The sequence below is a fragment of the Lygodium microphyllum genome, chromosome 9 (genome assembly GCF_053477565.2).
Source record: "Lygodium microphyllum isolate KBCC chromosome 9, Lygodium_microphyllum_v1.1.10, whole genome shotgun sequence".
In the NCBI taxonomy this organism is placed as follows: domain Eukaryota; kingdom Viridiplantae; phylum Streptophyta; class Polypodiopsida; order Schizaeales; family Lygodiaceae; genus Lygodium; species Lygodium microphyllum.
The window spans coordinates 5,777,359-5,793,967 of record NC_141143.1 but is presented as its reverse complement, the minus strand read 5'-3'; the positions used below and the strand labels follow the sequence as shown (position 1 = coordinate 5,793,967).

Sequence of the window (16,609 nt, the reverse complement as noted above, 5' to 3'; positions counted from 1 at the left end):
AGTTCGACGAGGTCCATCGGGATTTCTCGAAATAGACTCCGAAAAAAAATGGACGGATTTGCGCGATATCTTTGTGTTGCCGGCCCATTGTGAACAGGTGCATGGAGTCATTTGCTTGCTAATTGTATTACGACATGATTTATGTCACAATGGTTTGAACTCGCTTTGTACGTGTTTGTGAACATGTAATCTTCTATCCAAACCCCCGACAACCTCGATGGTGGTATGTTATACCTTCAACTCCCCGAAGTGCGAGAGTATATGATCAAAGCGATGTTCCGAGCATAGATGAAGATAATATGCAAATAGAGGGGTCGATATTACAAGGGGTGGAGGTTGTCGAAAGCTTGGAGCCAGCATCGGCTAACAATGATGGAAATACAGGAGTCCAAGAATTTTTTTGAGAATGAGATGGACTCATTCTTTTGTGGTGACATGTCTATCGACCTTCCAGTGTATGCAGAGTTGTGTCAGGAGATTAACATGGGACCATAGGATACTTCATACTTGGAGCATCCACTTACTCAATTCGTTGACCAATCTCTTATAAAGGTACATAAGATATGCATTTTAAGATAGATTTTTTAAAAATGATTTATATTACTGTGCTTTGTATACTTTAAATTGATTATTCTAACACCATTTTTTATCAGTGCAGGTGACATTTTCAGGATGAGTCGAGGGATAAGCGATGAGGAGTTGCAGGACATCTTCGCACACATGTCTCCAGACCAACTCGCGAGATTCGGAGAGATGGTAGACCAGGAGCTGTCTCGTTCTTCGTCAGGGCGCTCTGCTAGATCTGCTTCCGTGCGATTGGATGCTTCGGCTTCGAGCAGATGATCTCGACGCTCACGACTTGGGCCAGAGGGAGGGAGTGCATCGGGATCAGGGGGATACTGCTGTGGGGACACGGATGTGGTGTCTCCGTCTCGTCATTCAGCTGGAGCTGCGTCACCTCCAGGATTTGTTACACCTGTGGGGACGTCTACTCCAGTTACTCTGGCTTTTGCGCAGCCGTCAGCAGATGCCACCCCTTTGGGTGCCACTCCGAGAGAGATTACCCCCGTCGGTACACCGGATGTAGAGGGGTCTCCTGGATATGCCCAGGAGCGTGGACACATATGGGAGAGGATCCATCTTAGGCAGACTCCTAGGGGTTATGGATATCTGGTCGATAGTAGGTTAGGAGCCATCATCATGAATGATGAGGGGAGGAGGGTGATGGCTCGCATGAGAGAGTTGTGCCAACAAGTTTTTCGGTACAATGTCCTGGATCATTGGAAGAACATACCGGACGGGAGCAAGGACTACATAGTACCATCCTTGCACGAGGAGTTTCCGGTGCCAGCCGCAGTAGATAGATTCTCTACGGGCTGGATGATGGATTGCATGCATGCATACATGTCACATAGATGATCCAATGCATGCAAGGCAATGAAGAGTGGGGCTGCAAAGCCCGAGTGGTTAGATGCAGATGACTGGCGTCGACTGAGGGAGGAGACTACAGATTCTCCAGGACGTTGGAGTCAGCAGCACGAGGCGGCGAGGGCACGACTCGAGGCCGGAGTGGTCCATCATCTTGGGAGTGGCGGCCACAGGACATATTTGGAGAACTTTGTAAGTTTTTCTTTTGTTTTGCTTGTTTGTTTTTTTGAAATATTCTTTGTACTGGCAATCATGTTTCTAACAGTTAGCATTTTGTTTTTTTTGCAGCATTACATTACAAATCGCAATCCGATAGGCCTTGAGACTCGATATACAGAGAGGCACGGTCTCAATGCATTGATCGACCGATTGTATAGACGCGGCGGCCCTGTAAGTCACTCATCTTTCTTGTTCGTAGTTACCATGAGATATTTGAATGCATTATTGTATGGTGGGTTGATGTGTTGTTTCTTTTTTTGCAGAGTCCGTTCGATGCTCCTTTGTAGCGGGACGAGCTTTCGGGGGACGAGGATTTGTAGCTCGCCCTTGGATCCTTGGAGCTCACACACCTTTATTTTTTAGTCGCCTGATCTATGTAGACATTTTCTATGTATTAGTGATATCCTGTTATGATTGTACCAATCGCTTTTTGTGCAATCATGTATTTATTTCATGTATTAGTTTTATGATTTCAATATACTTTCTTTTTGTTTGCAAGCACTTTGTATACAGTAGTGCAGAAACTATTTTGTATGGCTCTCATACAGCACACAGTGCTAACACAAAATTTTTTTTATCCCTATTACCGTCACTATTAGCATCGCAAATTTACTGCTCGCATCACTATTGACATCGCTATGCACGTCGCAAATTTACTGGTTGTGTCGCTATTGGCGTCGCTATCATCGTCGCAAATGCGACGCTAATAGGAATGCCAATAGCGACTTTTTTATGGCGTCGTTAATAACGACGCTTTTTGCAACGACGGGGGCAAATTTTGTTGTTTGTATTTTCGTCGCTTTAAACGTCGGTATAAGGTCTATATCTTATAGTGGTAGCCAAACGTCGGATGAAGCAGTTGCACGACCTTAGAGCGAAGAAGTATACCTTCAAAAAAGAGCAATTAGTTCTATATTATGATGCACGTAGGAAGCTGTTTCCAGGAAAGCTGGAACCTAAATGGGATGGCCTCTACAAGATTGTCAGGATAGGGAAAAATAGGTCTACGACTCTACTAGCTGATCTGCAAGGAGTAGAGTTCAAAAATAAGGTTAATCTTAATAAGATTAAACCTTATTATTTCTGAGTATGCTAATACAGGAAAAATGCATTGCAAGTCCATGCTGGGATGATTTGAGACCTGCAAAAGAGCTTAAAGCTGGTTGATGGGGCGGTTAATTTCTTATTTGGAGCATCTGGAGTAGAGATACCACCAGGGGAAACTCATCTGGTGGAGCAAAGGATACAAAGTGATTGAGCTAGAAGACAGAACCTTTGTGTGGGAGATCAAAGTCTTTTGCCATCACTGCTTATGACTGTTGACAAGTATCCCTGTTGAGTTCAATGAAGAAGATGGGATGGAGCCATCAGTTCATCCTCTAAACATATTGAATTTTGACTATCATAATTACAAATAGAGGAGTTCGTGATGGCCGGCTATGTAAACCCGTTGTGGACGTACACATTGTATTTTGACCGAGCGTCCAGGGGCCCTAATAAAAAAGGGAGTATTGGAGTAGTAATCCGAGATCCCTGACATAGAGTTATGATGAAGTTAGCTGCCTATCTCGGGTAGGATTCACTAAAAATATGGCGGAGTATAAAGCCTTGATTATGGGACTGCATATTGCCAAACAAGATGGTATTCGTCGGTTGTTAGTAAAAGGGGATTCCCAGTTGATCCTGAATCAGCTAGATGGGACATACACAGTGCAAAACCCCATCCTTTGTATGTATCATCGAATTGCAATGACCCTACTTGAGAAGTTTGAGAGAGTGTTTTTTCAGCTGATTCCACGTTACTGGAATCAGTTTGCAGATTCACTGGCAAATCTTGCTTATGAAGAAGACCTTTTCTTCAACGGTGGTCCTAGTTTGGATATTTTGATCAATGATGAAATAGGGCCCGATCGCTTGTGGGGAATGTTATCAGAGCATGCTATATATAGCAGACGATGGTTGATATGGGTGATGCAAAGAGTAGCCGAGACCAATCTATCATTGTTATCTTGGACCCATAGGTTGATTAGACAACATGTTATGCGTACGCCTCTTGCTATATATGCAGGAGGGATGGGTCATAACCTTATGCATTTAGTTTAGGGCTGCGAGCCTATTTTTCCTCCCTGGAAATGAGCCTATTATTGTATATCTGTACTATTTCAGGGAGGGATATGTAGGTGCTATTTTTTTTAATCTCGTTAGGTCAAGAGGGCCAGTTTTGCGAGGTTTTGAATGTTTTATTTCATTAAGCCAGGAGGGCCAATTAAGTTTTGTAGTGAAGTGCTTTATTTCATTAGGCTAAGAGGGCCAGTTGTCTATTTAGTGCAGGTGCAGTTAATGGTTTCTTGTTTTAGTTTTGTGCTAGACAGATTCGGAAGAAGAGCTTGGAAGGAGCCTCTTGTTGTGGGGAAGCTTCTCGTGGCCCTATCCAGGTGATATCTCTCCTTTATGAGTACTGTGGTTTTTATGCTTTATGTGTCTGTCTACTTGTTGGGGGATTTTTCTTTTCTTGTTGGGGACCGGAGTCCAAGGCATGAAGTCCAAGGTTTAGGTTGGGTATGTCTGAGGGAGGTCTGAGTAGTCGTTGCCTCCTGTAAAGACATTGTCAGGCATCGAAAGACCTGTTTTAGAAGGCAGTCCTAGTGACCCTGTTCTGCTAGCCTACTACACAGCCGTTCTAGGAGTTCTTGTTAGTTGTGAGGCAGTTTAGAGAAGCCTGCCGGAAGAAGAAAATAATGATGATGAAAAGAAACCCTGAATATCTTAAAAGAACTAAATATATACAAAGGTGTGTAAAAAGGGGTTCTAACCCCTATCAAAGTAGAAAAGAAAAGAAAGAAAAAAATTTATAAGCAATTGATCGTCGCCTTGCGAAGGCCTGGTAGGTACCTGGGGACGAGTCAAACCCGGGGCCGATGCCTTGTCTTCCTAGGGGTGGCGTCTTGCTTGAAAAGAAGAAAGTAAGGAAGATTGGAGTGAAAATAAAAGTGAACATCAGAAAAGGATTAAGTGTCGCCTTGCGAGGGCTTGGTATGTTCTTGGGTACCAAGACAGGACCTAAGGCCGATGCCCTGTTCTCCTTGGGTTACTATGCTCAGCTCCCTCATTTTTACATGCCCGAATATGGAAACATAAAACCCTAACAGAAGAAATGTGCTGAAAGAAAATACTTCTTGATCAGGCTATAGGAGTCCTCACCTAGTAGGAGCTCCTGGTTGTGTTGTCCTTAGTTAGGTAGGTAGTTCAGACCACCACTTAGGGCGACCTCTTTGATAGTTCTTTTTAGTATGGCCGTGTTGGAGCAGTCGGTTAGTGACTAGCTTCGGATCTTCTATCAGATTATGCTAGGCCTACTCCTTGTAGATGTCATGCCTTGGTTTTGTCAAGGGGTAGGGTGAGCATTGTGTTGTGTTTTAGGTTGTATCTATTTTGTATCAGCTTGATGCTTCCTTTGGTTGTTTTGTGCAGATCTGTCGTGGGATTCGACAGGCTGAGTTGCCCTATCCTGTGGTCGCCAATGAGAGCAGAGTTTTGAGCCGAGGATGTGCCTAAAATTTGCCAAAAAATCTAGAATTTAGGGGAAAAATATTCAACATCAAAGGCAGCGGCTCCAGTTAGGACGATTTTAAGCACCAAGTGAAATACGACTTTTAAAAGGCGCCCGAGCGACACTTGTTGATTTTTGATAATTTTTCAGATTGTCGTGCGGGTTGTCAGGAGTTGCCAGTCAGTGTGGGATGTCAAGCTGGACACGTAAAAATTTACAGCACTCAAATCAGAGCCCGGATGGGGAAATGGCCAAGAAACTGGTCAAGATATGAAGAGGTGGACTTGTTTTGGCCAAATGGGATGTGCCTTTTGGAATCTTTGACTCCCCCCCTTCAAAATTTTAAGCATATAAGATGAAAAAATGTGGAGAGAGAAGATGAAGAAGGTGGAGATGGAGGCGCCAACATCACGCCGAAATTTGCGCCCTCTCTCATCATGGGGGTGATGGCAGGTTACAAACACCCTATCCAATCGATGATACCCCTGATCTTCTCCCTCTTTGCTGGTCTTATCGCCTGTCTTCACCCGTGAAATGGCTGTGGGAATGAGAAGAACCAGATCTAGTCATTCTCTCTCCTCCCTCTCTCTTCCCTAAGGGGTTGTTCTTGTGTGCAAGAGGAAAATGAAGAATGGTGGAGGAAAGCTTGTCCGGTTAGAACTGGATTACTTCCGGATCAATGTAGACATGAAGATTGTTGATTGTGAAGATGTTGGACATTGAATATGGGCTAACCTGCAGTCCCGTACCGAAACTGAGATCCCGAGACATGAAGCCTAAGCGGTAATTCAATTTTTATGAAGAAAAAAATGAGTTTTTATGCTATTCGGTTGATGAAACTTTGTTCCCATGGGCTTAACATGCATTATGATGTTGTTTACTATGAGTTTTATCAGTTTATGCTGTGAAAATCAAAAAATCATAAGTGATATGGTTGAAATTAATGTCATAAAACCCGTAAAACATGCATTTAAGGGGTGAAAATGGGATTTTTTGCAAAATAAAGGAGAAATATGAGATATAACATCAACAAAACCCTGAAATTTTGCTATCAAGGAACCTAAGGGCCACAACCTACAATCAATCTTAATTTCTAGTCATTTTTTATTGAAAAAAATAGATAAAAAATACCAAAAAATTGTGAAAAATGGGTTTTAAATGGGAGAAAATTAGGAAACGGTAAAAGGAAAATTCCAAAAAATTATATGTGTGTTTATGCAATATATAATGAAGGTAGAGCATGAGGTTAGCCTCGGTTTACCCTCGTTTCTATGTTTTTGTCCATGTTTATCGCTTTCTTTATAAAGAAATACACATAAAATGACTCTTCCACCTATCAACGAATGGAAAACATTAAACGGTAGGGTGAGAGGGGAGGTTGAGCGCCAAAGTATAATCTTAAAATCTGATTTATGTGTTGCATCATGCCTATAGGACGTTGTTTTAAAATAAAGGGGAAGGCAGCATGAGCGTAAGGCTCGGTATCTTGTCTCGTTACATAAACGTTAGCATGGAAATCATGAAAAGATTGGTTTTGCACAATGCACAATGTTGATTTTCTTCTGTTTGTGCACTAAACCATTCACATTATGCACTATGCATAGTTCATGGTATCAAAGGAAAATCTCCTGGACTGCATAGCAATTGTTTGCTTAGGAATTTGACCCTCGATTGAGAGTGTGAGGTTATCCCTTGCCGTAGGATAGAGAGGCGGTTTCCTAAGGGACTATTAAGTGAGGACGCATGGTATATCTCCTGGAAATACGAGAAATATGAAAGAGAGGAGTTTGTGTTCGATTGTGTTATATGTTGAGCAGCGCATCAAAGGGCCAATCCCTGTGATGTAGGAGAGCTGCAGTGGGGCCGCGGTGGTTCTACCGAGAGGTTGCCTCCATGTGTGTGATCGTGGCATTGCCAATGCGTGTGGGTACTCCCTATGAGGAGTTTAAGGGAAACGTTGGACTACAAAACGATGAAACTATAAACACATAGATTAGGCTTTAGGGCAGTTTGTCCTTTAGCATTAGATTGACGCTCCTAGTCCGCGAGGCCGTGAGGATGTTTGTGTGTCATGAGCATGAGGTCCGGCTAGTGCCATAGCCAGTACCGGCCCATTTCAGGTCCCATCAGTGCGCTCCAGGTGTGCAGAGAAACGGCCATTTTCTTACTATCTCCCAATAGTGTTGACATCGTCTTCTCCTTTTGTGAAGGGTCACATGCAAGTCCTCTCCCACAGAACGCGCAGCTTCTTCTCTCACAGAATGCGATGGCATAGGCTTGTTCCACAGAACGAGCAGCTCCTAGATCGACGTCAGAACATACAGCTCCTTCTATGTAGGTTGCGGCGAGGATATGCGTAGGCCCCACCTCAACACGCAGAGACACCGCAGCGCCTCTTGCCGAAACACAGGGCACAGACCTGCAGAAGCAAAGGAGAAACGCAGAGATGGACGAAGCAAAGGAGAAGCACAGGGCGGGGAGATGGGTGAAGCAGTTTGTTGGCAGCGCTATATTCTCTGGACCCTCCCAATTATAAGAAGTTAAGTCGTCTCCAACTTCGTACGCGCACACAAGTCTCGAAGGGAGCTTTTCCGGCTGGACGAGTTTAAAATTGTGGGCGGGTTCACGAATTTGGGATGGGTTTATTTGTGTATGGATCAAGGGCCACGATGTGGTGAGGAGGATGAGCCTCAACCACTGTAGCCGTTGATCCCAACTCCCCGGGGTCTTAAAGACCCCATGGGAGATAGAGCTGAGGCTGGTGGACCTCCAGCATGCGGACTGCTGAGATACTGCTGTTCAGTGCTAGAGTCTAGACAAAAGGGCAACACTCTGACAGCATCAAAGAAGAGACTGCTCCTGCGTTTGGGATCTGTCTTGAGAAGTACATACTCTCTGAACTGTTCTTAGCGTCTTTGACATCTGTTCTCAGCCCATCTATGTGCCAGTTCTCAAGACACGGAGGCTTGACGCCCCTTTGTGTCATTCTCATCTCTACACTCTTCCCTTCATTGTGCATTCGTCAGATTGTTTATTGTGTGCCATACACTCATATGTGTTTCTCTCTGTTTGCCCTAGCACTTACTTATCGATCTAGAGTGGTGTTAGAGGTGGTTAGACTCGATAACACATATGTATCATGTCCATCCCCAATCAATCCTCGTGGAGGTCAAGAATCAAGGGAAGTCTGGTCCAAGTGTCGACTAATCTGTAAAGGGTAAAGCAACATCAAAATTTTAGCAATTCTTCTTTCCACTACCATTGAGATTTCTTCAATCCCCATTGAGCATTCGAATGCGCAGCAAAGCCACATCCCAAGAAGGCAACACATAACAATCCCTGGTCTTGACTTTCGTTCAAAGGCTTATGCCAATTTGCCAATCTTCCAGCCTCCTCTCACAGAACAGCATGTTGCATAAATAAAATTCTGAGAAAGTGTCCTAATGAAGCTCCAGGTCCTTCTGCAACTGACAGAAGGTTAGTCATGAGTAAGGAGGGTCCCTCGAGAACCAGTCATGCATTTCATCATGACATTTTCCTTGTAAATTGCATTTTCAAACCTGCTGCTCGTCTAGGCCACAGACCAGCAGGAGCCACAGAGACAATCTACTCAAAGCCATTGGCTCCCCTGAGAAGCTAAATAGGGCAATAACATTTCAACGGATCACAACCTGGAGAGGATCGACTAGTTTGTGATACTGTGGGCAATCCCGTAGAGCCTAAAGCTTATTCAACATGGGTCTCTAGAGCCATGACTACAATTCCAACCTGTGCCCAGAACTGATAAGAAAACAGAACAGAAGCTGAAAGCCAAATACATCATACTATTCAATACACCATATAAGAGAATACTGGCAATCTCTTTTTTCATGACATACATGCCTGCCTGAGGCTTGCCTTGCAAGTCAGCACACAAAAAGAGAAGGAGAACTTTTGCAAAACAAAAAACCGCAAAAGTAAGAGATTGTAGAGATTCATATATGTAATGGGCTCTTCACCTGCGCCATCTATATTACAAATCACTCCAACAAAAGGGGGAGGTGTTTTGCCACTATCGGCTGATCCGGTTACTACATACTTCGTTGGGCTGTTAGCATGAAAATGGTGATGCTCCTGCTGCACAAAAAAGGAGGAGAGAATCTACATATCTAATGGCCTTCAACCTGCATCATCTTTAGTACAACTTCAACCAAGCAAGAAGACACCAATCAGGTTAAGATGTTTTAGTTGGGCTGATTTGATGTTGATGATGCTGTTGCTCCTACTGCCACCACCGCTGCTGATGCCACCACTACCTGATTCTTCATCATCAGCTCTGATTTGACATCTGAAATCACATGCCGGAGCAAGCTGTGGTAAACAGGAGAGTTGAGATCCAGGTAGCTTTGGAAGAGCTCTTCCAACTGATCTTCATCCAGATTTTCTTCCTTGATTATTTTCCACATTGAATTTTTGAAATCCACATATGCATCTGCAGAGTACTTCACAGCCACATGGCTTGCCTGCTCTGAAATCACCGATCCCTTCTGTTGCTGGTGCCCCTGTCCTTGCTGCAATCTGTACCTCCCCTCTAGTGATTCTTCCACTTGTGGTGCAGGTGGGCTTGAGCTTGTACCTTGTTCTATTTGCCCATACATGTTACGAGCGTACTCATCATCATCACCATCATCCTCATCATCATCATCCTCGTCGTCATCATCATCGTCTTCTGATGTGGCCGAGTCTAAACTCTCACTGCAGCTTTGTATAAACGCTGTTCTGGTAGACTCTTGATCACTACTAGAGGCTTTTGTGTAAGCATCATCCTCTTCATGGCATCGTCTTGACTTAAAAGTCTCTTGCTTCTGCAACTGGTCTTGGCTAGGCCTCCCTGAATTAAAGGTATCAAGAGTACATCCACGGAGAACACCAACTAATTCCTCCTTTTCGTCTCTCCTCCCTGCCATTTGCTGATTTTCCAAACCATCTTTGAAAGCATCCAATTCCAGCTCTCTCCGTGGTTCTGCCATGCCTCTTTCTTGACCAGCAAGCATGTGCGCCTCATTATGACAGTCAGATACACTGCTACAAGAAGCAGTGGCAGCAAATGTGACCAGCTTTTGCCTCCCTGGAGAAGGTTCCTCAGGATGAAGAGCTTCAGCTTGTTCATCTGTAGCTGATTTTGCCTGCTGATCAGTGGTTGCCGAAGAAAGAGAGGATTTTCTCACTGCTTCTATACTCCTTCTGGCTTCCGTAGGTGTCTTCACTTGAACAATGATGGTGCTTGCTGTTGTCTTTATTTCTGTAGGACCGCTTGAGCTGCCTTTTGCAGTCTTCTCCTTTTCAACACGACCCATCACAGCCTTTATAGGAGCAGACTCTGCTCTCTTCCCTCTAGGAGACGTTGTCTGCTTGCTTCTGGGTGTGAAGCTGCCTGCTGATGCCTTGTCATCATCTTGAGTCATGGACTGCTGATCACTTGTGCTGCTGTTGCTGCTGCTGCTGCTGCCGCTGCTGCTAGCTGTTGTGGCTGAATCTGGTTTCACACCTGGCTTGGGTTCCTTACAAGGAGGTTGCCTTTCAGGCAACCCCTTTTGACGCCTAGGAGAGGACAATTCAGATCTGGGTGTTCCTCGGTGTGAATGGGGGCTATCAGAGTGGGTCGAAATAGTCTCTTCATCATCATCTTCATCTTCTGTGGTGGAGCTAGAGCTTGTTCCAATGGGTGACGTTCTGCCCTCTGGGTTCAACATGGAAGAAGATCGAGAGGAGTCCGGAACCGATGGCACTGATGACAAGCAGTCTGCAGAGGCAGTAGTACTACAGTTGGTGTTTAGTGGTGTTGCATTGTTTTTGGCCTTAACCTGCCTCTTTGTGCATCTGGAAGGGGGTCTTTGATCTGCCTGCGACTCACCGACTGAGAGGGGTCTTCGCTCAAAATAAGCAGCTGCAAAGGGGACATAAGACCATTGACTGGTACTGGACTGTTGAGACGAGCGGTCATAGGTACGGTCGGAGGAGAGCTTAGGAGGTGACTTTGCAGATGATAAGGGAGCGGGCACTTTCTTCAGAGAAGGAACATGGGGTGGTGGGAGCTTCTTGTTATTGGCGACAGGGGGAGGTTGAGCCTTGGTGGGTGTTGAGTTGGTTAGGTTTGGTGAGGCAGACCGTGCCTGCTGCTGCTGCTGCTGCTGTGGATAAGCCGGCGGCACCGGGGGCTGGGCATCAGCAGGTGCTTTGAGGCGGAGGCAATCCGCACAGGTACCGCAGGCGCCGCACGATGATGTGGCTGCACCGCCATTGCCCTTTTGGGAGCGGCTGGAGCCAGGGCGTGGGGTGGCCGAGGCAGACGCGGGGCGGGTGGTGAAGGGCGGCGGAGGACCAAGAGCAGCCGGGCGATTCGAGATGTCGAGGAGGAGGGTGAACCGGGGCGGCGCATAAGCGAATGGGAGATCATCTAAGAACATCAGCTGGCGGGCAGAGGTCTTGGAGCGCTTGCGAGCGGAGAATGGCGGTGTCGAGGGGACTGAATTGGGGGTACCTGGCGGCCCCCTAGCGGTGGTTGAATTTGGCGTCAATGGCCGCGTGTCTGCATGAGATCGTGGTGTACTGGGGCGGCGGCTGCCCGACACGGAGCTGGGGCGCCTATGTTGGTGCGCTTGAGCCCATTCGGGGTAGACAGGGCGCCTGATGAAGACGGGGTAGAGGGAGGGGTCGTGCGGGTTCTTGCGGCGCTCGGTGAGGGACGACTGCGCGTTGATGCGGCGGCACATGCCCCGGAGGTTCTGCAGGTGGTTGAAGGAGACGAAGGGGGGCTGGGAGCGGTTGTTCTCGATCTCGCGCAGGGTGCTGGGCGGGAGGTTGAAGGCGCGCAGGGGGGCCTGCCTCTGCACGCGCGCCATGCGGTTGCGGCTCAGCGTGGGCCCGCTCCGGATGTTGCTGTACCGGTCGCTCCACACGGTGAAGCCCGAGTGCTTCACCTGCGCTATCCTGCGGAACGTCTCCTTCACCTCCACCATCCCGTCCTCCCATATTGCCGGCTTCTGCACGTGGTTGGCGGGTTTTTTGCTCACCTTGTCTCGCACTGCCGGCGCCATAACATATTACAACTACCTATCGATGATGCGGCTTAATCATCACCTTTCCATGCTGCCATGCATCTGCATGCACTATTGTAGACCTGACAATGACGCCATCGCTGCCGCCACAATCCGCAGTGCCCCTTGTCGTTCAGAGACAGCCGTTGGCGGGGTGGCGAAAATAGTATTCGCTTTTTGTTTTCTCGTTCCACAGAGAGACAGAGAGAGAGAGAGAGAGACAGACAGACAGACAGACAGACAGAGAGGTCGACACTGCCAAGAATCAAAAGACGGAAGGAGGTTGATCAAGGTAACTAATTTTTCCTCGTGTGTCGTCGCTGTTTTCTCAAACCAAGGACCCCTCTCGTGTGACCGACTGTAAAGGGTCTATAGAGTGTCATGATGTCATCTAACAATTCTCTATTATTATTATTATTTCAAACTAACTTACATAAATATTATATGGAGTTCACCAAAAAAAACTTTTGGATAATTTGATATTTTTACTAAATAGTCCTAGTTATAAATAAAAGGTTCACAAAAGAGTGACAATGTGAGGCTAATAGAGTGACATTTATAAAAGCATTTTTTTAAAGTTTTATAAAATCCAAAATCTATTACTTTATTAAACTTATAATCCACATATCTACCAGAACTAACCCCCAAGCTTACTTGGCAGCCATAGACATGACCCCACTTTTCTAGGTTGAAATTTTTTAAAAACTTTTTAAAATAAAAAATTAAGTTGAAAATTTAAAAATTTAGAAAAGTGGGAAAATTTTTTGCATTAATATCTTGCAACCTAAGAAAGGATGTTAAATTACAATATTTTCATAATTACGTAATTTTATTTTTACAAAAACACAAGTGGGCACCAAAAAAAGGATTCAAGTTTCAATAGCCCACAACTACCAAAGAAGAAGTTATTACGAGATTTTCATCATTACAAAACTTTATTTTACAAAAGTACAAGTGGATTTTTTACAAAAGCATAAGTGGGCACCTAAAAAAGGATTTGAATTATATAAGCCCAACTACTAGAAAATACAAAAAAATATAAGAAGTTGAACCAAACTTCATGAGCTAGCAAATGAGCATGAACTTAGCTAGCTTTGTCCAACCTATAAATGGGAGGAACCATGCATACTCAACTGCGTCTTTGTTAACTATGTGCAATCCCAAGTTACCCCTTCATGGTTTCCTATAAAAATATTAATCAACTCTTCTTCATTGATAGTACTACATTCACACTATCACTAATGTGTGTGTATGAAGCTTAGAATAGAATAAAGTGATTGATCGAAAGATGGTTAAGTTAAACCACTCATAGTTATAAATAAACTAATTGATTGAAAGATGATAACATCAAACAACTTATAGTTAGGATGGTTAGATGAAAGAAGAGGTAAGGAGACATTAATATCAATAGATATTACTTGGGGTGGTGTTCACCACATTGATCAAGAGACAGACACGACAGTATTTGGTAGGGGTGGACACATTACCTTGCACATAGGGCAAGCATGGCTTAGTTAGCTAAGATAGTCATGGGCTAATACATAGGCACCGTGAGAGAGTACAAGCCAAAAGCTATATAAATGAACACAAGAGATGAGAGAGAAGGTGAGCAATGATTGTGACCAATCACGTGGCCCCTTGAAAAAGAACTTAAACACCTGATTTCTAGAGACAAATAAAAGATCAAGTTCATCCAAAGGGAGATCAATATGCCATGTCAAAGGCACAGGGCAATGCTGTGATGCATTTTGGAGGATAGAAGTTTTGAATCAATACACAAATCAAATAGTGGGAGGAGAAAGTGAGGCAGAAAGGAAGAGGGGAATATGAGAGAGAGAGAGAGAGAGAGAGAGAGAGAGAGAGAGAGAGATGAGATGCATGTCACACACACACACACACACACACACACACTCTCTCTCTCTCTCTCTCTCTCTCTCTCTCTCTCTCTCTCTCTCTCTCTCTCTGATGGGATAAAAAATGGGCCGGCACTAGCTATGGCACTAGTCGGACCTCATGCATACAACAGACACCTCCACCACCACCCGACCTCATAAGCCAAGAGCATCTGTAATAACTAAATGCACACTAGATACATCTAATATTGTATTTGTAGCTGAATAAGAGTCCAACGGCACCTTTCCCAAAACCCCTCAAAAGGGATTTCCCACACATATTGGCAATAAGTATCACAGACATAGGAGGCACCCCATCAGCTGATTGTTGTGACCCCATTGCAGCTCTCCTACGTTGTGGGGATTGGGCCCTCGATGCACTATTTTTACATATAAACACTAAGACTCCTCTCTTTGTCAGCGAGATCCAGGAGATACCATGTTTCCTCACTAATAATCTCCCCCAAGAAACGAACGTCTAACTTACGGCAAGGTGAATCTCACTCTCTCAAGCGTGGGTCAACTATAATTCATACAATTGCTATGCATTTCCAAGAGTTGATACCACATGTATGATCAATGCAATAGTGGATGTTTCATCATGCACAAATAGTTATGTTTCAAAATCAGCCTATGTGCTAGTACGCAAACAGACTTTCCATGAATTCCAACTAATGCGTATATGCTTCATTGCAAGAATCTAGCACCAAGGCAAACCTTGTGCTACTAGATCCCTTATTTCCAAATAGGCCGTTTCCTAAATGCTATGCATAAAAAAAACCAATCAAAATTTATATTACTTCAGCCCTCAAAGTGTTGCACAAAATCCTACTCCCTCTCACCGCTTAAGTCTTGCTTCGTTGCATAGGTGTATAGAGGTTGTTTTGTCATGGTTTAGTGTATAAAAAGAAACAAATCACACACTGTGACAAATAAATAGGGCAAACTGAGGCCAAACCTCATGTTTTTCCCTGATATACATCCATAACCACTTATTATATTTTTTCGTTATTTTCTGAGGCATATTTCTATTTTTTTCTCTTATTTTTCTCTATTTTCCTCTATTTTTCCAATAAAAATTTGATATATTTTCAGAGCTGTGACTCTTGATTCTTAGAACAACAAGAATATCGATTTTATTAGCATTTTATCCCATTTGTATTGGTTTATCCCACCCAAAAACACCAAAAATCACAATTTTCTCATAAAAACCATGTTTTACGGGTTTCTAAAAATTATTTCCACCATTTTGACTTTATGTTTTCTGATATTTTTATCATGCAAGCATAGAACAAACAGCAAACAACATGTCTACCAATTTTCACTCCATAAGAACACCATTTGCTTAATCAAATATAAAAATAAGCAAATTTTCTTTCTAAAATAGAATTACTGGTTTTTTTCCTTCTTTGTGGGTTTTAAAATGTGATGCAGGATTGCGATCAACCCTCATTCAAGGCTTAGCCCACCTTTGAGGAGCAGCCAACTCTAGCCCTCCATCGATCCGATAGTGATCCAGTACCATGCCGAACAAGCATCCTTTAACTGGTTCTCTTCTTCTTCATGGGCATGAATTGCCTCTTAAGGGAAGAGAGAGGGAGGAGAGAGAAAGACTAAAAAATGAGATTTTTAAATCCTCCATTAAAATGGGCAAGCTTGCAACCATCCTCTTCCTCTCCCTGCCCTAATCGAGAATCTCCCTCCCTCTCTCCAAACGGGTTTGAATAGGAGAGGCAACGAGCAAAAATGAGGAGGCACATTGATGCTTCCCTCTGTTCGTCAATTTTTGCATTAGTTTCAAGGCTTTTATTAAGCCTAAGGTTTAAAACATTAAAATAACCTATTCATCTTTTTATATTCACACTGTCTCGCAAGTGGATTTTTCAATTTTGAAGGCCCAAACGAACTCCAATTTGCAATCCGACTGGACAGGCGGCTTCTGGCGTTGAACTCCATCAACCTGGCCTCTCCCATGCACTTTATGGCTTCCCGATCAGGTAGCTGCTTTATAACGCCAAACCTTGTGGGATTAAATGGAGGGTCAAATGACCTTTGATTGATGAACCGAGACTTGTGTAAGATTCCTGATGTCGTAATGCATTTAGGAAAACTCTAGCTCGTCCATCCGCCACCATTTGATTTTTCATGAAAATTGGCTCTTTAACGTCTCTCAGGTAATTTTCGGCTCCAAAACGATCTTCAAGCTTCAAGAACGGGTCCAAATAGGGTCCTAAAATCTAGCTCTCATTGGTGACCACAGGATAGGGTGACTCAACCTGTCGAATCCCACGAACAAATTTGCACATAAACACAACCTCAAAGAGCATCAAGCTAATACAAAATAAATACACAACAAAACACATCATAGCTCTCACCCTACCCCTTGACAAAACCAAGGCATAAAATCCACAAGGAGTAGGCCTAGCACAAACTGATAAGAGGCC

The 16,609-nt window shown here is 44.2% G+C and overlaps 2 protein-coding genes across 2 annotated transcripts; one reads left to right on the top strand and one right to left on the bottom strand.

The window, feature by feature from the left end:
- Positions 1-662: 662 nt before the first annotated feature.
- LOC148030777 (uncharacterized) lies at positions 663-2,024 on the top strand. Its single transcript, XM_087685616.1, has 3 exons — positions 663-1,620; positions 1,717-1,818; positions 1,911-2,024. Exons 1-3 carry the CDS (start codon positions 1,438-1,440, stop codon positions 1,932-1,934), a joined length of 309 nt encoding a protein of 102 aa, XP_087541742.1. The 5' UTR covers positions 663-1,437; the 3' UTR covers positions 1,935-2,024.
- Positions 2,025-9,084: 7,060 nt separating this feature from the next.
- Positions 9,085-12,486, bottom strand: LOC148030776 (uncharacterized). The gene has a single exon (XM_087684286.1). It carries the CDS (start codon positions 12,271-12,273, stop codon positions 9,421-9,423), a length of 2,853 nt encoding a protein of 950 aa, XP_087540412.1. The 5' UTR covers positions 12,274-12,486; the 3' UTR covers positions 9,085-9,420.
- Between the last annotated feature and the right edge of the window lie 4,123 nt (positions 12,487-16,609).

Bases quoted from the DNA above. Each gene is read 5' to 3' on its own strand.
- LOC148030777 (XM_087685616.1), top strand. From the start codon at position 1,438: ATGAAGAGTGGGGCTGCAAAGCCCGAGTGGTTAGATGCAGATGACTGG. The intron at 1,621-1,716 runs GTAAGTTTTTCT...TTTTTTTTGCAG, and splicing joins GGACATATTTGGAGAACTTT to CATTACATTACAAATCGCAA. The intron at 1,819-1,910 runs GTAAGTCACTCA...CTTTTTTTGCAG, and splicing joins TGTATAGACGCGGCGGCCCT to AGTCCGTTCGATGCTCCTTT.
- LOC148030776 (XM_087684286.1), bottom strand. From the start codon at position 12,273: ATGGCGCCGGCAGTGCGAGACAAGGTGAGCAAAAAACCCGCCAACCAC.